Below are 24165 nucleotides of genomic sequence, written 5' to 3' on the forward strand. Positions count from 1 at the left end.
CCATTACCTCTCTCCTCTTTCACATCCCTCTATCATCTCTCCATGGGGGAGTACAACCATTACCTCTCTCCTCTTTCACATCCCTCTATCATCTCTCCATGGGGGAGTACAACCATTACCTCTCTCCTCTTTCACATCCCTCTATCATCTCTCCATGGGGGCGTCCCAATAATCTCTCCTTCCTCCTGAAGTGTAGCTTTCCTTCTCTACTCCTCACAAATGTAAAAGCATTGGATTGGTGTTGACATGGGGTAGAGGGAGTTTACATATAGCAGTCATTTCCTTTTAAATCCATGATAGGGAAGTGGACAAGTTCACACTTAGAGAGAAAGGAGATAATTGGGACACATCCCATGTGTTCTGATAACTACAGGAATGAAACCATATTGAGGTTGTCTGCTATCTGAGAGAGAGAGAGAGAGAGAGATAAGTAAAGTTGTGGAGATGAGGGAATATGTGATCAGAACCCCTCCAGTCTGGTTAACCACAGTTAGGTCCAGTATGGACTATCAATACAAGTCACCATTTAGAATGTGACCCAGTTCAATGGGTCTGAACAGAACTGGGGGATGTCAGACATGAAGATGCCTAAACACAACTGGAATATTCACCCACACCACTAGCTCACCTCCACACAATCCATTTACAAGTTAAAGACACACCTTGAAATAAATAACAAAGGAAAACTATTACTAGATGAAGTTTAGTGTTGTATTTTTTATTTCCCATCACCATAAATCATATTTAATCACTGAACAGTAGCAGACCTAACTTCATCTGTTCCTGACTCTGGATAGTGGATTAAAAAGACCATCAATCTCCAATGATATTAAAGTTCTATTCTGAACATTACTGATATACTGAGTGGCAAGTCAAGATATCTGCTGGTTTTATTGTTTGGTCAATAGCACCTCCTGCTGGACAGGTTTAATGTTGCTGGACTGAGCAGTATGGGAGGATGAAAGATGACACATTTAGGGCTGGTTTCCTGGACATCTGCATTGAACATTGTTTTTTCACACTTAATCTGTTCCATGTCCAGGAAACCAGTCCATATAGTTTAGTTACTATCTGTTCCATGTCCAGGAAACCAGTCCATATAGTTTAGTTACTATCTGTTCCATGTCCAGGAAACCAGTCCATATAGTTTAGTTACTATCTGTTCAATGCCACTACGGAAAACTTGACCAGTTGAGAAAATATATCAATGGTTCTGAATGACAACCAATATACATCAACACCATATATCATATTTCATGGAAATGTATAGATTAAACAATATTAATACAAAGCATTTTAATGGATGAAATCTATGAAGATCAAATCAGTCAGAAAAAAATCAATTGGAAAGAAAAACAGAGCAGAATGAATCATCAGATCTGGGGACCATCACCACCAGCATGACTAGTATCTATGTGGACCCTACTACAGTTTAACCAGCTCAGCTATAGACTACACCAGCATGACTAGTATCTATGTGGACCCTACTACAGTTTAACCAGCTCAGCTATAGACTACACCAGCATGACTAGTATCTATGTGGACCCTACTACAGTTTAACCAGCTCAGCTATAGACTACACCAGCATGACTAGTATCTATGTGGACCCTACTACAGTTTAACCAGCTCAGCTATAGACTACACCAGCATGACTAGTATCTATGTGGACCCTACTACAGTTTAACCAGCTCAGCTATAGACTACACCAGCATGACTAGTATCTATGTGGACCCTACTACAGTTTAACCAGCTCAGCTATAGACTACACCAGCATGACTAGTATCTATGTGGACCCTACTACAGTTTAACCAGCTCAGCTATAGACTACACCAGCATGACTAGTATCTATGTGGACCCTACTACAGTTTAACCAGCTCAGCTATAGACTACACCAGCATGACTAGTATCTATGTGGACCCTACTACAGTTTAACCAGCTCAGCTATAGACTACACCAGCATGACTAGTATCTATGTGGACCCTACTACAGTTTAACCAGCTCAGCAATACCATAGATATTAAACCCAGGATAGAGGGGCTGAGTGAATGTGGTCTGGACTCTGTGGAGGAGGGTCATTGGGTCAGAGACACTGTAGAAGGACAGAGTACCTGCCTTGTGATCCAGGTACACTCCTACTCTGGAGGACTGAGGGTCTGATACTTTAGTCAAAACATTATTGTGACTGAACCAAAAATCACCACTATTATAGCACTGTAAACTCCAGGACTTGTTATTGTCTCCAAATCCACCACCTCTCTCTGTTCTGCTGATGTCTTTATATGAGACTGCTGTAACAACCCTGTCCCCACTCCACTCCACCTCCCAGTAACAGCGTCCAGACAGACCCTCTCTACACAGAACCTGGTACCAGTTGGTGAACCTGTCTGGATGGTCAGGATATGGTTGGACTTGGTCTGTATAGGTCACCTTTCTGTTCCCCTTAGACAGAGAGAGGTGTGTGCCTGCTGTGTTTGGATCCAGTGTGAGCTGACAGGAATCTGGGAGAAGAGCAGAGCAGAGACCAATGAGGGGAGTCAGAACAATAAGTTAAGTCAGATACTGTATCTACCCTGTCTTTGATTAGAGCACAGCAGAGATCAAATCAGAGAAATATGAGGAGTCAGATAGATACCCAGTCTTTGATTAGATCTACTATTGCTATATATTTCTAGAGGGATTGTTAGGAGTGTCAGTAAAAAGAGACTGTTAGTTACTTCACAATAAAGAGACTCACATTGTAACAACTGTTCTCTGGTCTTGGGCTCTGGAGGCAGTAAAACATCCACTATATTCACTACAGACACACAAACACATTGACAGAGAGGGTATGTTATCATCATACCATATTCTACATGTATATGACTAGTAGGGAACTTTCAATGGTCTAAAGTTGATGTTCTTATTGTTTTCAACACACCTGTAGTGGAGATCTTGGTCCATTCTCCTTTAAGGAAGTCTTCTAGTTTCTCTCTCAGTTCAGACACAGTCTTACTCACATCTCCAAAGTACTGAAGAGGACGGACCACGATGCTGGGTAAGTCTGAAGATACACTGATACTGGAGAGAGACTGATAACTCTGGAGAGAGAGAGAGAGACAGAGAGACAGAGAGAGAGAGAGAGAGAGAGAGAGAGAGAGAGAGAGAGAGAGAGAGAGAGAGAGAGAGGGGGACAGAGAGAGAGACAGAGAGGGACACAGAGAGAGAGGGACACAGAGGGACAAAGAGAGAGAGTGACAAAGAGAGAGAGATGGGGACAGAGAGAGGGACAGAGAGGGAGAGAGGGACAGAGAGGGAGAGAGGGACCCAGAGAGAGAGGGACACACGGAGAGAGAGGGGGACACGGAGAGAGAGGGGGACACGGAGAGAGAGGGGGACACGGAGAGAGAGGGGGACACGGAGAGAGAGAGGGACACAGAGAGAGAGAGGGACACAGAAAGAGAGGGACACAAAGAGACACAGAGAGAGAGGGACCCAGAGAGAGAGGGGGACACAGAGAGAGAGGGGGACACAGAGAGAGAGGGGGACACAGAGAGAGAGGGGACACAGAGAGAGAGGGGGACACAGAGAGAGAGGGGGACACAGAGAGAGAGGGGGACACAGAGACAGAGGGGGACACAGAGACAGAGGGGGACACAGAGAGAGAGAGGGACACAGAGAGAGAGAGGGACACAGACGGACAAAGAGAGAGAGGGACACAGACGGACAAAGAGAGAGAGGGACACAGACGGACAAAGAGAGAGAGGGACAAAGAGAGAGAGGGACAAAGAGAGAGAGGGACAAAGAGAGACAATGAGAGAGGGACAAAGAGAGAGAGGGACAAAGAGGGACAATGAGAGAGGGACAAAGAGAGATAGGGACAAAGAGGGACAATGAGAGAGGGACAAAGAGGGACAAAGAGGGACAATGAGAGAGGGACAAAGAGGGAGAGGGACAAAGAGGGAGAGGGACAGAGAGGGACAAAGAGGGAGGGACAAAGAGGGACAAAGAGGGAGAGGGACAGAGAGGGAGAGATGGGGACAGAGAGAGGGAGAGAGATGGGGACAGAGATAGGGACAGAGAGAGAGGGGGGCACAGAGAGACAGGGGGACACAGAGACAAGGACACAAAGAGAGGTGACAGAGACAGGTACACAGAGAGAGGGACAAAGACGGACAAACAAAGAGAGGGACAAAGATGGACAAAGAGAGACAAAGAATGAGAGGGACAAAGAGGGACAAAGAGAGAGAGGGACAAAGAGGGACAAAGAGAGAGAGGGACAAAAAGGGACAAAGAGAGAGAGGGACAAAGAGAGGGAGGGACAAAGAGAGAGGGACAGAGAGAGGGAGGGACAATGAGGGACAGAGAGAGAGAGAGAGACACACAGAGAGAGGGACACAGAGAGAGGGACACAGAGAGAGGGACACAGAGAGGGACACAGGGAGACACAGAGAGAGGGACAAAGAGGGACAAAGAGGGACAAAGAGAGGGACAAAGAGGGAGAGGGACAGAGAGAGAGAGGGGGACAGAGAGAGAGAGGGGGACAGAGAGAGAGAGGGGGACAGAGAGAGAGGGGGGACAGAGAGAGAGGGGGGACAGAGAGAGAGGGGGGACAGAGAGAGAGGGGGGACACAGAGAGAGGGGGGACACAGAGAGAGGGGGGACACAGAGAGAGGGGGGGACACAGAGAGAGGGGGGACACAGAGAGAGGGGGACACAGAGAGAGGGGGGACACAGAGAGAGGGGGGACACAGAGAGAGGGGGGACACAGAGAGAGGGACACAGAGAGAGGGACACAGAGAGAGGGACAAAGAGAGAGGGACAAAGAGAGGGAGGGACAATGAGGGACAGAGAGAGAGAGAGAGACACACAGAGAGAGGGACACAGAGAGAGGGACACAGAGAGAGGGACACAGAGAGAGGGACACAGGGAGACACAGAGAGAGGGACAAAGAGGGACAAAGAGGGACAAAGAGAGAGAGGGACAGAGAGGGACAGAGGGACAGAGACAAAGAGAGGGACACAGACAGAGAGAGGGACACAGACAGAGAGAGGGACACAGACAGAGAGAGGGACACAGACAGAGAGAGGGACACAGACAGAGAGAGGGACACAGACAGAGAGAGGGACACAGACAGAGAGAGGGACAGAGAGAGAGAGGGACAGAGAGAGAGAGGGACAGAGAGAGAGAGGGACAGAGAGAGAGAGGGACAGAGGGACAAAGAGGGACAGAGAGAGAGAGGGACAAAGAGAGAGAGACAGGACAACATAATGATTGAGATGAATAGTTTCACATTAAGTTAATTTCATATCACATGTAACAAGACAGTTTAGTTACCTGGAGGAAATGGATGTGATCCTCTGTGTGTGAGAGCTGCTCCAGCTCAGTGCTTCTCTTCCTCAGCTCAGCTATCTCCTGCTTCAGTTGCTCCAGGAGTCCTTCAGCTTGACTCACTTGAGCCTTCTCTTGGGCTCTGATCAGCTCCTTCACCTCAGAGCTCCTTCTCTCAATGGAGCGGATCAGCTCAGTAAAGATCTGATCACTGTCCTCCACTGCTGCCTGTGCAGAGCGCTGTTAAGAGAGAGAGAGAGAGACAGAGAGGGAGACAGAGAGAGAGACAGAGAGAGATAGACAGAGAGAGAGAGACAGAGAGAGAGACAGTGAGAGAGAGACAGAGAGAGAGAGACAGAGAGAGAGACAGAGAGAGAGACAGATACAGAGAGAGACAGAGAGAGAGAGACAGAGACAGAGAGAGAGAGACAGTGAGAGAGAGACAGAGAGAGAGACAGAGAGAGAGACAGAGAGAGAGACAGAGAGACAGACAGCAGACGTGCAGCATTAAAATTGGTAAGAAAATAACAGAATTCTTTAACCAGGGGCGGGGCCTTCTTCAGGGTTGTAATCTGAGCCCTGCACTCTTCAATATTTACATCAACGAATTGGCCACTATTCTAGAAAAATCCTCAGCCCCTGGTGTTAGTCTCCACAATTCAGAAGTTAAATGCCTACTCTTCGCAGATGACCTATGCCTGCTGTCACCCACAGCACCTGGCCTACAGCAGAGCCTGGACCTGCTAGAGCAGTACTGTCAGACCTGGGCCCTGGCAGTAAACCCCAAAAAGACTAAAATAATGATTTTCCAGAGAAGATCCAGATCTCAGGGAATTAGACCAAAGTTCTCAATTGGTACAAAATATATAGAGTACTGTACACACTACAATTACTTAGGTTTAAAAATAAGCTCAACTGGACACCTTAATGAGGCAGTGAATGAACTGAGAGAGAAAGCACGCAGGGCATTCTACGCCATTAAAAAGCAAATTCTAATTGAAATACCTATTTAAATTTGGCTAAAACTAATTGGATATGTCATTGAACCAATTGCACTTTATGGCAGCGAGGTGTGGGGTCCACTTGCAAAACAAGATTTCATCAAATGGGACAAACACCCCATTGAAACCCACAATGCAGAGTTCTGTAAGATTCTCCTACGTGTCCAGAGGAAAACTACAAACAATGCATGCAGGGCAGAATTAGGCCAATATCCACTAATAATAAAAACTCAAAAAAGAGCAATTCAGTTTTGGAAACATCTAAAATACAGTGACCCCCTCTCATATCATTACCAAGCCCTGCAATGCCAAGAGCTGAGCAAAGAAAAGAGTCCCCTCATCCAGCTGGTCCTGGGGCTGAGTTCACCAACCTGTTCTACTAACACACTGAAGCCTCAGGACCCTCATCCAGCTGGTCCTGGGGGCTGAGTTCACAAACCTGTTCTACTAACACACTGAAGCCTCAGGACCCTCATCCAGCTGGTCCTCGGGCTGAGTTCACAAACCTGTTCTACTAACACACTGAAGCCTCAGGACCCTCATCCAGCTGGTCCTGGGGCTGAGTTCACAAACCTGTTCTACTAACACACTGAAGCCTCAGGACCAGAACATCCAATCAATCAGAATAAACCAAATTACAACACAGTCAAAACAAAACTACATTGCTTATTGGGAAACACAAGCACAAACACAAAGCAAAATGCAGTGCTATCTGGCCCTAAATCGACAGTACACTATGGCTAAATATTTGACCATGGTTACTGATCAAAACCTTAGAAAAACCTTGACAAAGTACAGGCTCAGTGAGCACAGCCTTGGCATTGAGAAGGGTAGACACAGGAAAACCTAGCTCCCTGTAGAGAAAAGGCTGTGCAACCACTGCACAACAGCAGAACCTGAGACGGAGCTGCATTTCCTGACAAAATGTCAAAAATATAAAACAATTAGAGAGTGTCATTTCCCCAAATTTGAAACCCTTATTCAAGGTTTTAAAGACATCTCTGATGAGGATAGGCTACCCGTCCTGTTGGGGGAGGACGCAGAGAGCTGTGTGTTGGCAGCGCACTACATTGCTGCCTGCCATAAGTTGAGGGACAGTGTCTGACAGACCAATAAACCTGCACATGTCCTCAACTGTATGATTATTGTTATTGTTGAATGTATGGTTATATTGACCGTTGGTTATTGTTGTTGCTGTTGTCCCTTTGACAATTTTTGATTCTCATTTTTATTTATTTTTATATTCTTAATATCCAAAGTAAGCTTTGGCAATATGTACATTGTTATGTCATGCCAATAAAGCGAATTGAATTGAATTGAATTGAATTGACAGAGACAGAGAGAGAGACAGAGAGAGAGACAGAGAGAGACAGAGAGAGAGAGAGAGAGAGAGAGAGAGAGACAGAGAGAGAGAGAGAGACAGACAGAGAGAGAGACAGACAGAGAGACAGACAGACAGTGAGAGAGAGACAGTGAGAGAGAGACAGAGAGAGAGACAGAGAGAGAGACAGAGAGAGAGAGAGAGAGAGAGAGAGAGAGAGAGAGAGAGAGAGAGAGAGAGAGAGAGTAGGTACAGTAGCCTCTGCACCTCATTGAGTCAGAACGCTGCCACCCTGCTCTCCAGGTCCACCAGGCCTTGTCCCCCCTCCTGGACAGGCAGGTACAGAACACCACTTGGCCCTGCTCTACTCTCCTCCCTCCTGGTCCCCCCTCCAGTAGCCTGCCCCGTAGCAGAGCTAGACCCAGCCTCTGTCCCCTGAGTCCTAGTAGGCTGGACAATAGAACGAGTCATAACGGCCAAAGAACGTTGTCTGAGCTGGAACACTAGCGAGGCCATAGCAAATGAATTGAAACGAACCTTCACAGAGCCTCTTCTGACTGGAATGATCCTTAGAATTCCATTTCCCCAAAATGGCACCAAAAAATGTCTACCGTTTTATTTGACCACTAAAACCTGTTCTTAGGACCAAACTGAAAAATAACAACTGGTGTAGAAAGTAAACACCCGCACCTCGATGGTGCCAAGTGTGTTTATGTCTGCATTACCAGGAAGTAGGAAAAAACGGGCAACTTCTGACTATTTCTGGTCTAGTGATCGATGACAGCAGAGGACGCTGCCCATCCTTATGTCATTAGAAAGAGGAGATTCTCTTGATTAAAATGGTGTCCGACATGAATACATCTAAATTTACACATTGTGAGATATTTAGTGAAATAAACAGACATACCATAACTAAGCTGCTCAAACTTACATCATTAGAAATAATAGGTTATCCTGATTAAAATGGTGTAGAACTTCAAACCATTAAAATAAATACATCTATTACAGATAATTAGAGAAATAGACATGTCCCTATTTCCCCAAAACAATGGCAGTCTGAAAGTTATAACAGCAGTATTTTATTTAACCAGCTTACCATTTATCTACCACCATTTGACTTTGTGTTTAACATTTAGTGGTTTGTAATCTAGTGGTTAAGAACGTTGGGCAGTAACTGAAAGGTGGCTGGTTCGAATCCCCGAGCAGACTAGGTGAAAAATCTGTAAATCACCTTTTTTAGGCAGATTTGGGCTCTTAACCCTAGTGGCTCTGGATAAGAGTGTCTGCTAAATGACTCACATGTAAACGTAAACTAGTCCTCTGTGAAAGGGCAGCAGGTAGTCTAGTGGTTAGAGTGTAGAGGTGGTAGGTAGTCTAGTGGTTAGAGTGTAGAGGTGGCAGGTGGTCTAGTGGTTAGAGTGTAGAGGTGGCAGGTAGTCTAGTGGTTAGAGTGTAGAGGTGGCAGGTAGTCTAGTGGTTAGAGTGTAGAGGTGGCAGGTAGTCTAGTGGTTAGAGTGTAGAGGTGGCAGGTAGTCTAGTGGTTAGAGTGTAGAGGTGACAGGTAGTCTAGTGGTTAGAGTGTAGAGGTGACAGGTAGTCTAGTGGTTAGAGTGTAGAGGTGACAGGTAGTCTAGTGGTTAGAGCGTTTGGCCGGACGACAGGCAGTCTAGGTGTTAGAGCTTTTGGCTGGGCAGCAGGTAGTCTAGTGGTTAGAGCGTTTGGCGGACAGCAGGTAGTCTAGTGGTTAGTACATTTGGCTGGGCAGCAGGTAGTCTAGTGGTTAGAGTGTTTGGCCGGGCAGCAGGTAATCTAGTGGTTAGAGCGTTTGGCAGGGCAGCAGGTAGTCTAGTGGTTAGAGCGTTTGGCCGGGCAGCAGGTAGCCTAGTGGTTAGAGCGTTTGGCCGGGCAGCAGGTAGTCTAGTGGTTAGTACATTTGGCAGGGCAGCAGGTAGTCTAGTGGTTAGAGCGTTGGGCTGGGCAGCAGGTAGTCTAGTGGTTAGAGCGTTGGGCTGGGCAGCAGGTAGTCTAGTGGTCAGAGTAATTTGCTGTTTGTTGTTTTTTTCACCGGGGTTCAATACCTGCTATAGTTAATATTGTTTTGCTCTCCGAAAAGCAACACAGGACTAACAAGAGATATATAGCTAACTGTAAAGTAATGAGTGACCATTTTAGAAAATCATGGGACATATAGTCTTTGGTTGCATGCTATTTTATGTCAATCATATTGCTGCTTGTAGCCTATAACTGATGCTTCGTGGTCTTATGCTGCCATCTATTGGAAATATTTACCAATTAAAAGTTATTAATTAACATAAAGACATTGGTGAGGCAGCTGAGAAATAAAGTGTATTTAATTCGAGAGATCAGTCTCAAACCTGCCCCACCTATCCCACACCAATTGCTGGACTTTCACATAGAGGTTACTATGTCACCCAGGTCAAACCACATTTAACATATAAAACAAATGAGTCTTGTTTATCAAGTGTTCTGCCTTGCAATAATAAATATAATAAAATAACTAGACAGTCATAACCAGAGAGAGACAGTAGGCAGTATAGGTTATACGTAGGGTTAGAGTTTCTGTACAGCACTTTGTGACATCTGCTGATGTTAAAAGGGCTTCATAAATACATCTGATTGATTGTTAGGTTCAGGGTATTTAAAGAGAAAAACTGTATGGGTTTATATCTCTCTTGCTCCTCCCTGTGGTCTTCTGTGGGTTCTACATACCTCATTCACCACACTTGATAGACTCATAATCTGAGGTAGCAACTGAGTCAGAGCTACAAATCAATGAGCTCCACCTATCCATTTGGTTTACAACTCAGTGAACCTGCGCAGCATTCTCTCTATTTGATGCCTACGAACCAACAGATTTCAACGATTATCATATTACCCAGCAGCCATTTAGAAACAACACATCTGTTTAAAATCGGCCACATCTTGAAAAAAGAGGACAGGGACATACGTTTGCTAAATTACTCACGATAAACGTTCACAAAAAGCACAACAATTATTTTAAGAATTATAGATACATTACTCCTCTATGCACTCGATATGTCCGATTTTAAAATAGCTTTTCGGATGAAGCACATTTTGCAATATTCTAAGTACATAGCCCGGCATCACAGGGCTAGCTATTTAGACACCCGGCAAGTTTAGCACTCACCAATATCAGATTTACTATTATAAAAGTTTGATTACCTTTTGTTGTCTTCGTCAGAATGCACTCCCAGGACTTCTACTTCAATAACAAATGTTGGTTTGGTCCAAAATAATCCATCGTTATACCCGAATAGCGTCGTTTTGTTCGTGCGTTCCAGAAACTATCCGAAATGGTAAATAATGGTCGTGCGCATGGCGCATTTTGTGACAAAAAAAATTCTAAATATTCCTTTACCGTACTTCGAAGCATGTCAACCGCTGTTTAACCTGTTAGGGCTAGGGGGCAGTATTGACACGGCTGGATAAAAAACATACCCGATTTAATCTGGTTACCACTCCTACCCAGTAACTAGAATATGCATATACTTATTACATATGGATAGAAAACACCCTAAAGTTTCTAAAACTGTTTGAATGGTGTCTGTGAGTATAACAGAACTCAAATGGCAGGTCAAAACCTGAGAGATTCCTTTATAGGAAGTGGCCTGTCTGACCATTTCTTGAACTTCTTTTCCATCTCTATCTTTTACTAAGGATCTCTGCTCTAACGTGACACTTCCCACGTCTTCCATAGGCTCTCAGAGCCCGGGAAAAAACAGAATGTCGTCATTCCAGCCCCAGGCTGAAACACATTATCGCCTTTCTCAAGTGGCCGATCAAGGGACTCTGGGCTTATGCGCGTGACCCGACCGCCCCCGCCTTTGTGATTTTTTCCTCTGTTTGCCGAAAAGGAGATTCCCTGTCAGAATATTATCGCTTTTCTACGAGACAAATGGCGTAAAAATTGATTTTAAACAGCGGCTGACATGCTTCGAAGTACGGTAATGGAATATTTAGAATTTTTTTGTCACGAATTGCGCCAAGCGCGCGACCCTTCTTTACCATTTCGGATAGTGTCTGGGACGCACGAACAAAACGCCGCTATTCGGATATAACGATGGATTATTTTGGACCAAACCAACATTTGTTATTGAAGTAGCAGTCCTGGGAGTGCATTCTGACGAAGACAACAAATGGTAATCAAACTTTTATAATAGTAAATATGATTATGGTGAGTGCTAAACTTGCCGGGTGTCTAAATAGCTAGCCCGTGATGCCTGGGCTATGTACTTAGAATATTGCAAAATGTGCTTTCACCAAAAAGCTATTTTAAAATCGGACATATCGAGTGCATAGAGGAGGTCTGTATCTATAATTCTTAAAATAATTGTTATGCTTTTTGTGAACGTTTATCGTGAGTAATTTAGTAAAATGTTAGCGAATTCCCGGAAGTTTGCGGGGGTATGCTAGTTCTGAACGTCACATGCTAATGTAAAAAGCTAGTTTTTGATATAAATATGAACTTGATTGAACAAAACATGCATGTATTGTATAACATAATGTCCTAGGGTTGTCATCTGATGAAGATCATCAAAGGTGAGTGCTGCATTTAGCTGTCTTCTGGGTTTTGGTGACATTATATGCTGGCTTGAAAAATGGGTGTCTGATTATTTCTGGCTTTGTACTCTGCTGACATAATCTAATGTTTTGCTTTCGTTGTAAAGCCTTTTTGAAATCGGACAGTGTGGTTAGATTAACGAGAGTCTTGTCTTTAAATAGCTTGAAAATAGTCATATGTTTGAGAAATTGAAGTAATAGGATTTTGAAGGTTTTGAAAATCGCGCCACAGGCTTAAAGTGGCTGTTACGTAGGTGGGACGAATTCGTCCCGCCTAACCCAGAGAGGTTAAAATCAATTTTTATGCCATTTTTCTCGTAGAAAAGCGATAATATTCCGACCGGGAATCTCCTTTTCGGCACACAGAGGAAAAAATCACAAAGACGGGGCGACCAGGTCATGCGCCTAAGCCCAGAGTACCCTTGATCGGCCACTTGAGAAAGGCGATCAAATGCTTCAGCCTGGGGCTGGGATGACGACATTCTGTTTTTTCCCGGGCTCTGAGCGCCTATGGACGACGTAGGAAGTGTCACGTTAGAGCAGAGATCCCTTGTAAAAGATAGAGATGGCAAAGAAGTTCCAGAAATGGTCAGACAGGCCACTTACTGTAAAGGAATCTCTCAGGTTTTGACCTGCCATTTGAGTTCTGTTATACTCACAGACACCATTCAAACAGTTTTAGAAACTTTAGGGTGTTTTCTATCCATATATAATAAGTATATGCATATTCTAGTTACTGGGTAGGATTAGTAACCAGATTAAATCGGGTATGTTTTTTATCCAGCCGTGACAATACTGCCCCCTAGCCCCAACAGGTTAATAATAAGTTACCTGAGGTAAACCTACAAGGTTAAAACCTGTTGGGGCTCGGGGCAGTATTTTCACAGCCGGATGAAAAACGTACCCAATTTCAACAGGTTACTACTCTGGCCCAGAAAATAGAATATGCATATTATTAGTGATTTTTGGATAGAAAACACTCTGAAGTTTCTAAAACTGTTTGAATGGTGTCTGTGAGTATAACATAACTCATATGGCAGGCAAAAACCTGAGAAGATTCCAAGCAGGAAATGAAAATCTGGTGCCTGTATTTTTTTCCAAGTCCTTGCCTTTCTGACACACAGTGAGTTAGGGTTCATTTTGCACTTCCTAAGGCTTCCACTAGATTTCAACAGTCTTTTTTTTGCCTTTTGCGGCAAACACAGACCGAACAAGAAGGCTGGGAAGAAGGTCACTGAGAAAACCACTTCAGTTCATTGCGCGCATTCACGTGAGAAGGGACCTATGTTCCAAAACTTTTTTCAAGACATAGCATGGGTCCGGTTGGAATATTACTGAAGTTTCATGTTCTAAAGGCCCTAAAGATTGATGCTATACAACGTTTGACATGTTTGAACGAACTTAAATACTTTTTTTTTTTACTTTTAGTCGTGACATTTTGGGCGCACTTCCTACATTTGGAGTAGCTTACTGAACGCGCGAACAACAAGGAGCTATTTGGACATAAATTATTAACTTTATCGAACAAAACAACATTTATTGTGGACCTGGGATTCCTGGAAGTGCCTTCTGATGAAGATTATCAAAGGTAAGTGAATATTTATAATGCTATTTATTCATTTAGATGACTCCAAAATGGCGGCTATCTGTATTGCGTAGTGTATTTTTCTGAGCACAGTACTCAGATTATTGCAAATTGTGCTTTCCCAGTAAAGTTATTTTGAAATCTGACATTGCGGTTGCATTCAGGAGATGTTAATCTATAATTCTTTGAATAACAGTTTAATATTTTATCAACGTTTATGACGAGTATTTTTGTAGATTGCTGTGCTGATTCACCGAGAGTTTTGGGGGAAATACATTTTCTGAATGTCACGCGCCACTGTAAAATGCTGTTTTTGGATATAAATATGAACTTGATAGAACAAAAAATGCATGTATTGTCTAACATAATGTCATAGGAGTGTCATCTGATGAAGATTGTCAAAGGTTAGTGCATAATTTTAGCTGGTTCTCTGCTTTTGGTGACGCTTGTCCTAGCATTGAAAATGGCTGTGTGTAATGTTTTGTCTATGTACTGTCCTAACATAATCTAACTTTATGCTTTCGCCGTAAAGCCTTTTTGAAATCGGACGTGGTTGGATTAAGGAGATGTTTATCTAAAAAATGGTGTAAAATAGTTGAATGTTTGAGAAAATTGAATTATGACATTTTGTTGTTTTCGAATTTGGCGCCCTGATGTTTCACTGGCTGTTGATAGTGTGTCCGAATGGTAAAGAAGGGTGACGCGCATGACGCATTTCGTGACAAAAAATTCTAAATATTCCATTACCGTACTTCGAAGCATGTCAACCGCTGTTTAAAATCAATTTTTATGCCATTTTTCTCGTAAAAAAGCGATAATATTCTGACCGGGAATCTGTGTTTAGGTTCAAAGACGAACGAAAATAAAAACATGGGGTCGACTCGTGGACGCGCCTCAGCCCATTGTCCTCTGATAGAGCACTTACCAAAGGCGCTACTGTTTTTCAGCCTGTGGCTGGAATTACATCATTCAGCTTTTTACGCCTTCTGAGAGCCTATGGGAGCCGTAGGAAGTGTCACGTTACAGCAAAGATCCTCAGTCTTCAATAAACAGAGTCAAGAAGCTCAAGGAATGGTCAGAGAGGGCGCTTCCTGTTTGGAATCTTCTCAGGTTTTTGCCTGCCATATGAGTTCTGTTATACTCACAGACACCATTCAAACAGTTTTAGAAACTTTAGGGTGTTTTCTATCCAAAGCCAATAATTATATGCATATTCTAGTTTCTGGGCAGTAGTAATAACCAGATTAAATCGGGTACGTTTTTTATCCGGCCGTGTAAATACTGCCCCCTACCCCCAACAGGTTAATGCGGGCTGGTCTCATTGATAACAATAGTGAAGCTGACATTGTGACGCAGAACAATGGACTGGGAATAGAACTTTCAGAAGGTGAGTTGGTGCAACAGTGTTCAATACAACTAATAGGAGCTGGCAGGGTGAAACATGACCTAAAATAAGACCTGTTTTTTCAATACAACTAATAGGAGCTGGCAGGGTGAAACATGAACTAAAATAAGACCTGTTTTTACAATACAACTAATAGGAGCTGGAAGGGTGAAACATGACCTAAAATAAGCCCCGCTTTTTCGCCGTTTAATTCAAAACTACAAAACAGCTGGGACACATGGTAATATTATATAACTGGGCTCCTTGGCGGATGCAGTGAACTAGATTTATCTGGCTGGACGCGCTTGTCTGCCCTAAACAAACCCTATGTACCACCCCTGCCACGTTTAACCTTGAATTCAGTTAAGAAACAAACACTTGCCTAAGAAAAGAGACCCAGCCGAGAGCCACGAAATGAAAACCACTTGTAAATTTACCAAAACCAACCAACTCTTTACGGATCTGTTCAGTACGTAAGAAACGGTGGCAGATTAGACACCACTACTCTTGTCGAAATCAGCACCAACACACCCCTCACATAAATCATACTGGTAACTAATTGGGCAACAAGACTCACCTTTTACATTACCACAACCACCGCCTTGTTCATTCTGGATACAGAGTGTATATGTTCCTCTCCCACCTGTTCACTGACCATGATCAATAATTCCTCCACACCATTCTCCAGAACGCACCTGAAGAGACAGCTTTTCTTCTCCACTCGGTTGAGGACATCACACCTCCCTAACAAACTACCCTACTCCCCCCTCAACTCTAACCGATAAACAGTGGAAACTAATAAATAAACCCTTAACAACTGGAAAATACGCAAAAAGAATAGTAGCCCTCCTCAGGAACCACAAAACCCTCACACAACACCTTCTTCTTCTATGATATAATGGCGGTCCGCAAACCAACGTTAAAGGTGCATGGCGCCACCTACTGTGCTGGAGTGTGTTCAATCACGGTTTACACCATTTCTATATCCTCCTACCTAACTCAGTACTTCTGAGAAAATAAAAAAGAGTCCTACTAACTTCTAATAGACCCTCCCCCATCCCCCAAATCCCTTCCACCCCCCCAACCCCATCCAACCTCAATGACCCTACACTTCAATCTTTCCCTCTCTTCAACATCCTTACAACAATATAACAATACATGCTCCACCGTTTCATTGACAATACCCTCCAGACACAAACCATTCACATGCTGCCAACCAGATGTAAGGACCAGTTCAATGTACAATGTCCTAAGCACAATCGAGTAAACACCACCTCTTCCTTCCTAATCTGACCTTTGAATCTTGGTCCACCGACCTTTAGAGGACATATAAATGCCGTCCCTTGTGCTCAGAGTCCCATCTCTTCTGCCACACATCTATCAAAATGTCTCTGATCTTACATTTGTCCTAACCCTACACTCATTAAAAACCCACTACCCCATTCCACTACTTTGACCCTATCTGCTCCTGCACCATGCCAACTAACCCTACACTCATTAAAAACCCACTACCCCATTCCACTACTTTGACCCTATCTGCTCCTGCACCATGCTAACTAACCCTACACTCATTAAAAACCCACTACCCCATTCCACTACTTTGACCCTATCTGCTCCTGCACCATGCCAACGACCTGGGAGGACGGGACACCACCACTCAACACACCCTGGAACTCTTCTGAAGTCAAATCTCACATGACCAAATACTTCTCTGCAGCTGCCACCACAACATCTATTGTCTGTGATTTACGTTCCATTTCTGAGGTACTGTTGATAACCATTGCTTTGAACTCTAAGAAGCCAACCTTACTGAAGCATATATCACTCGTTGGCCAATTCCTCTGTGCTGGCACAGATCTACTACTCACAGGGATACTACTCACAGGGATCCTCTCAGGATCCCACACCCTTGACCCATCCTCCTCTACTTTCTTCACTGCCTCAGCATACGCTACCTTCTGCACTACTCTGACTCTAGCCACCTTAACCTGCCTCTCTCTCACTGGACACCTCTGATCCCCAGCAACATGGACACCCCTACAGTTGACACACACAACTTTATCCACCGAAATTACACAGTCCTCTATCCCATGACCTCCTGCACACTTCCCACATCGTGGAATCTCCCTCCTACAAACTGCTGCAACATGACCATAAACGTTGCACCTGAAACAGCTCAGTGGATTCAACACAAAGACTCTAACAGGATAACTGATATATCTCAACATAACTTTGTCGGGTAAAAACTCAAACGCTGACAGTGACTCCTCTGTTTCACCACGCTCACCACCTGGTCTGCTTCACACCAAGCGGCGGGCATCACAAACACCAAGAGCCTTCAACTTCAATTGCTCCACCTCCACACTAACGCTACCCCAGAAATCACTCCTTTCAATGGTGCCCTGTTCTTCAGAGCAAAACAAGAAACAGATCTTGACCCAAGTTGCGTGACACGGAGCGACCACTCTCTCTGGTCAGAAGAAACACAAACAAATATCGAAAGTCCCACCCACTGTGAAACCACAAAAAAACTCTGTTTTCCAATTGAATTATAACATTTGAAATGTCTCTATTCCTTTGAAACTTTTGTGCGTGTAATGTTCACTGTTCATTTCTGTTCATATGTAAACATATGTTTCCCATGCCAATAAAGCCCTTTGAATTGAATTGAGAGAGAGAGAGAGAGAGAGCTCCATGTTAATGTATAGGGGACATGAGTCAGCCATGGTTACTCATGGTAATGTGATGCGGTAGCCCCGCCTGCGACTTCTAAACCACTGTCGGCCCAATAGGGAATGTCCTCTTGGTGTAATGGTCAATATGTTGGTTTCTCCTGCAGTAGACCAGGGTTCATATCCCGTCAGTTACATTAAGCTGTCTATTCTCTTAAAGGGCTCAAGACAGCCTGTTCTCAACGGTGGGGTCAGTGGGATTGGAGAGGGCCCCTCTACCTCTCTCTCTCTCTCTGATTGGAGGAGAGAAGTGAAATGGTGTGTCTCCTCTGGTCAACAATACTCACCTTGAGAGACTCCACAACCTTTTGGAGCTCCTTCAGCTCATTCTCTCTCTCCTGGAATCTCTGCTGGACCTTCTGCTGACTCATCCCCAGCTGCCTCTGTGGAGAATCACTCTTCAATGAGCTATCAAACTTTATTAGTCCAGTAGATCAATAGTATAGTAATGTGACATAGGACCCATAGAAGATAAGGATCAAAATATTGAGGAAGTGTCTGTCTGAAAATATATCATTATGTAGTCATGTGAATGATTATAGTTTTAACAGGGAGTTGATTGGGGGTTTGATAATGAATGATAATGGTGTTTGAAAACGAATGATAATGATGTTTGATAAGTAATGATAATGATGTTTGACTTGTTGGATTCTAGCTAGAAATATACTTATTCATGTTACCATACTATGTCGTATTGATGACTTTACATGTATAAGGAATGTATATGTTGGGGTCAATGAAGGGTGGATAGGAACTTGGTGTTGGAAAGTTACTGAGAGAGACAAGGGGAAGTGCTGAAATATTCTGTTCAAACATGTTATTGTTGAATATCACTGTTCCTAAAGAGGGAGGCAAAGGGCAACTATTTTCAGTCTCTGATAAGGCAGGCCAGCTGCAGAACTAGGGAGGAGCCAGGAATTCAACAGTCTAGTTTGTCTCTGATAAGGCAGGCCAGCTGCAGAACTAGAGAGGAGCCAGGAATTCAACAGTCTAGTTAGTCTCTGATAAGGCAGGCCAGCTGCAGAACTAGGGAGGAGCCAGGAATTCAACAGTCTAGTTTGTCTCTGATAAGGCAGGCCAGCTGCAGAACTAGGGTGGAGCTAGGAATTCAACAGTCTAGTTAGTCTCTGATAAGGCAGGCCAGCTGCAGAACTAGGGAGGAGACAGGAATTCAACAGTCTAGTTAGTCTCTGATAAGGCAGGCCAGCTGCAGAACTAGGGAGGAGCCAGGAATTCGGCTCGAGTTCAAGTCAACAGATGAAGTGAGAAGAAACATCTCGGAGGGGGGCCAGAGAGGCCCACCCCAACGACCCTCCTACTACAGTCTTATCTCACACACATACACTTCCAAACCCACAAAGCTTTTAGCATCAGGCAGGGCCATGACTTCACCAGTGAGAGGAACCAATTCAGTTCCTGTCTAGCAACAGAGATGTATTGGCTGTCTACATGTGTAACAGTTGACCCCGCCTAGTATGAGGTTATAAATATATGTTCTTGTGTCATCAAACATTGTCTTTGCAGCTGTATGACCCAGTGGGTGAATAAACTTGGTTTGAGTTTTCACTCTGTGTGTTCAGAACCTAACAGACTTTAGAAAATGGTGATACATTTGAAGAATCTGGGTTAACATATCTATTTACTCAAGGTTGTGTTCATATTTATGGATCCATTTCATTTGAATGGTCTCATATTCAAACAGCCTCAGTTCGTACTGTATGTTTAACTCTTTGTTTATCAGACAGTCACCAACAAGTTGTTCTGGTCTTACCTGTTTCTCAGTCCTCTCTGCTGCAGCTGATACTGTATTATGGCCTTTATGTTCATCCATCACACACTGATAACAGATACCCTGCTGATCGGTACGACAGTAAACCTCCAGCAGTTTGTCATGATGAGAGCAGATCTTCTCCTGTAGTTGTGCGGTGGCTTTGACCAGCTTGTGCTTCTTCAAAGCAGGAGATTCATAGTGAGATAGGAGGTGAGTCTCACAGTAAGAGGCCAGACACGGCAGACAGGACATGAGGGCTTTCCGCTTTCTGGTCCCAGTGCAGACATCACACGCCACATCTCCAGGTCCAGCACAGCACAGAGCAGGAGGGGGAGCAGCCTGGAGTCCTGTCTTCTTCAGTTTCTCCACCATCTCAGCCAACATGTTATTTTTCCTCAGATTAGGCCTTGGAGTGAAGGTCTCTGTGCACTGAGGACAGCTATAGACCCCTTTCAGAACATCCTGATCCCAGCAGCCCTCAATACAGATTCTACAGTAACTGTGTCCACAGGGGATGGTGACCGGTTCCTTCAGTACATCCAGACAGACAGAACAACGGAACTGGTCCTGGTCCAGCAGAACTCCCTGCTGAGCCATTTGGACGGTTGTTCACTCTCACACAGACAGACGACACAGAGACTCAGATCAGTTTAGTTTCCAATGAAGAGAGTCTGTGGGAGGGGGAGGGATTTCCTTGTTCTGCCAGATGGCTGGGGTTAGAGGGAAGGAGGGGTTAGAGGGAAGGAGGGGTTAGAGGGAGGGAACAAGGGAAGGAGGGGTGCAGGGAGGGAGAGAGAGAGATCTGCATACAACGTCTAGAGGGAGACAAATATTTTAGTTCCTAGTTTAGGACCCTTAATATGGAATACATCTAACAAAATGTGAGTTGTTAGAATATATAAAGGTTAACAGTTTCTATGAAGTACATATTATAATTATTTTAATGACCTTTATAATGCCTTATAATACACTTATGTGTTCTAACATTACAATGTGGTTATTACTGTTTGGTCTAGGATCAGGGTTAGAGGTACTACATTCAGCAGTAACCATAGACATATCTAGGACTAAAAAGAGAAGATGTTTTACAATCAGAGTTCTTTGTATCTCTTCTTAGTCATACAGATCCCCCCACATCTTATAGGTGGACGGGGTTATGAACATATCCTATACATTATTTCTGAAACCAGATGAAATTAAACTGTCTTAGAGTGACAAGTCTCTATACCTCTCAGTCTCTAAACCACTAGGATACCTGTCACCTTGACAGTATGTCTCTATACCTCTCAGTCTCTAGAGCAGCAGACTTAGGGGTCCGTCTCAGCAGAGGGAGAGAGTAGCAGACTGAGGGTCAGTCTCAGCAGAGGCAGAGAGCTGCAGACTGATGGTCCGTCTCAGCAGAGAGAGAGAGCAGCAGACTGAGGGTCAGTCTCAGCAGAGGGAGAGAGCAGCAGACTGAGGGTCCGTCTCAGCAGAGGGAGAGAGCAGCAGACTGAGGGTCAGTCTCAGCAGAGGGAGAGAGCAGCAGACTGAGGGTCAGTCTCAGCAGAGGGAGAGAGCAGCAGACTGAGGGTCAGTCTCAGCAGAGGGAGAGAGCAGCAGACTGAGGGTCCGTCTCTCAACATCCCTCCACTCTCTCTTTCCTCCACTGACACTGACCAAAAAGGGACACAGTCTTCCAGCTGATGGCGAAACTCGAGTCGCACCACATTACTTCTGCCTCATGGACAAATTCATGTTGTTACTCCTATGAACAGAGGAAGTGAAATATTCCTTGATATTAAAAAGACCCAAGCCGCTAATAATAATAACAACACAAACCTATGGAAACACTTTCCTCCTCATTCATTACTGCTGCACTGCTTGTTGTACATCACATACATAGTGTAGACAGCTAATAGCAGGCTTCCCCTCCATACATACATAGTATAGACAGATAATAGCAGGCTTCCCCCTCCATACATACATAGTGTAGACAGATAATAGCAGGCTTCCCCCTCCATACATACATAGTGTAGACAGATAATAGCAGGCTTCCCCCTCCATACATACATAGTATAGACAGATAATAGCAGGCTTCCCCCTCCATACATACATAGTGTAGACAGATAATAGCAGGCTTCCCCCTCCATACATACATAGTATAGACAGATAATAGCAGGCTTTCCCCTCCATACATACATAGTTCCATTTACTGAGGAAGTAGGTTCAGCATACACACTGACATTCTGAAGTTTATAACGTATTCCCAGCTACATGTTAGGGTGGAATGTTCCATTTGTCAACAGTAAGATCAGAGTTATGTTATTGTAGACAGAGAGGTTATACTGACAAGCACTTTCCCCCAACTAGAGACCGGTTCCATTTGTCAACAGTAAGGTCAGAGATATGTTATTGTTGACAGAGAGGTTATACTGACAAGCACTTTCCCCCAACTAGAGACCGGTTCCATTTGTCAACAGTAAGGTCAGAGATATGTTATTGTAGACAGAGAGGTTATACTGACAAGCACTTTCCCCCAACTAGAGACCGGTTCCATTTGTCAACAGTAAGGTCAGAGATATGTTATTGTAGACAGAGAGGTTATACTGACAAGCACTTTGCCCCAACTAGAGACCGGTTCCATTTGTCAACAGTAAGGTCAGAGATATGTTATTGTTGACAGAGAGGTTATACTGACAAGGAAGAGGGAACAAAATCAATAGATAACAGACAAAAGAAGCTATGGAAAGATAAAACATTGACATAATAGTGTGTTAAAGTAACCACTGTGAAATACACAGAACATAATAAAAAGTATTAAACAAAACACATATAGTATATACGGTGAGTGAAGTGAGAAGATAAAACATACGGATAAAGCACAAGCTGTGTAGAGAAAAACAGCCTCAGGCTACCCAGCCGTGAAATAGGAACTAGTGCTGAGGATAGAGTAAAATAGGACCAAAACAATCATTAACCAGAAGATAGGATATAGTGAGTAAATAAATAAACATAAGAAGGATAGACATCACAAAGAATTAAATCAAAAGGAAAAGAAGATAGCAAGGAGGATTTAATCAATTATAGCTAAGCTGTAGACAATCGATAAAATGAATACAACACCAGTAGAGATATTAGGGACTAGACACCCCCTAAGTAAAGAGGAGATAATAAAATCTCTATGAAATGGGAAAAACACACAAGAAAATTAAACACCAAATGGCCTGCAGTGGGAACATTGGATGTCTCTGTGTGTGAGGAAATGGAAACTCTGATAAAGAACTGTAAACCCAAGGACAAGAAACAAAAAAGGAAAAATAAATGAGAAAGAGAAAATGAAATACTGAAAATGTTTAATACATTTATTTGTTATACCACATTACCACCAGGTGGACACCACTGGAACGTCCTGCCCCAGAACTCACACGCGCCACATTCCAACCAAGGGCCCTGTTCGCAAACAGCCAGGTGGCCCCGTAATCAACTAACTATTTCTAAAAGTATTCTAAAACTATATAAATAACATATCTGTTGGTTAGGAACACTGTGTCTGGTGAGTGTGATAGTAGTATTCCTGACCTTCCTGTCACCCGGTGTGTTTGGAAATGTACCTTCCCGTCGCTCCCCCCTACTGTTGGTTTAATGTCCTGCTTTATCCAATGTAGGTAATAGTTGCTGCACCTCGCCCCAATGTTTATTGGGTTGTCTCTCGTACACACTGTCCTCCTATTCCCTGCCTAACTATCGCTGTGTCTATAATACATGCACCTGACTTAGGCTACAATATGCTATTCTGTCTCAGTGTCACAGAGTGCATTCGGGAGTTTTGCTTGCTAGGACAGACTAATTCACCATGTCTGTCAGGGGTATGTGCTACATTTCTCCCTCCCAATGTAAACACTAAGTTATACCTGCAATAGGGTTGGGAACGTGATCCATAGTGCTACCACTCGTCTCTGTAAGTGCTGGGAGTGCATATTCCTATGTGGGATATGAAACACTGCGAGGTATGCCTTGCAAAGTAATGAGTGAAAGACAGGTGTAGGGGTAGAGATGAATAGTCAATGTAACAACATGGCACTGAACTGTGAGAACGGCTGTTGAGCTTTTTATTCATATTCTGTGTCATCACCATAGTGCATACATGCTGTACAGTGAATGTGTAATGCTTTGAAATGAACCTCAGGTCTTGGTAGCTAGCGGTGGAGTCCATGTCTTGAGGGCTGGCTGTGGTCCCTGGCCGCATAAGGCTATGGGGGGGACCAAGTCCAGGGTGGACCAGTGTCTTTCCACTTGTGGGTGTAGTGTGAATAGGATGGTAATATTCTCTTTTACCCTTATCGTATCTATACTTTGCTTACTCTTCTCCTCTCCACGTTGACTTGACAGGGGATTGTGATGCGTGATGGAGCAGCTGCCCTGGTTCAATGTGAACATGTCTCACGGGATAGTCGTACAAACTTTTCACTCTTGGGGAGAC

General features: G+C 43.9%; 1 protein-coding gene across 1 annotated transcript; it reads right to left on the reverse strand.

Moving 5' to 3' along the window:
* Positions 1 to 1876: 1876 nt before the first annotated feature.
* On the reverse strand, positions 1877 to 20300 carry LOC123731752 (tripartite motif-containing protein 16). The gene is made up of 6 exons (XM_045711156.1): positions 19704 to 20300; positions 18220 to 18315; positions 5314 to 5547; positions 2918 to 3077; positions 2735 to 2794; positions 1877 to 2498 (listed from the first exon to the last, which is right to left on the reverse strand). Exons 1-6 carry the CDS (start codon positions 20298 to 20300, stop codon positions 1984 to 1986), a joined length of 1662 nt encoding a protein of 553 aa, XP_045567112.1. The 3' UTR covers positions 1877 to 1983.
* Positions 20301 to 24165: the final 3865 nt, after the last annotated feature.

The sequence above is a fragment of the Salmo salar genome, unplaced genomic scaffold, assembly GCF_905237065.1.
Source record: "Salmo salar unplaced genomic scaffold, Ssal_v3.1, whole genome shotgun sequence".
Taxonomy (NCBI): Eukaryota; Metazoa; Chordata; class Actinopteri; order Salmoniformes; family Salmonidae; genus Salmo; species Salmo salar.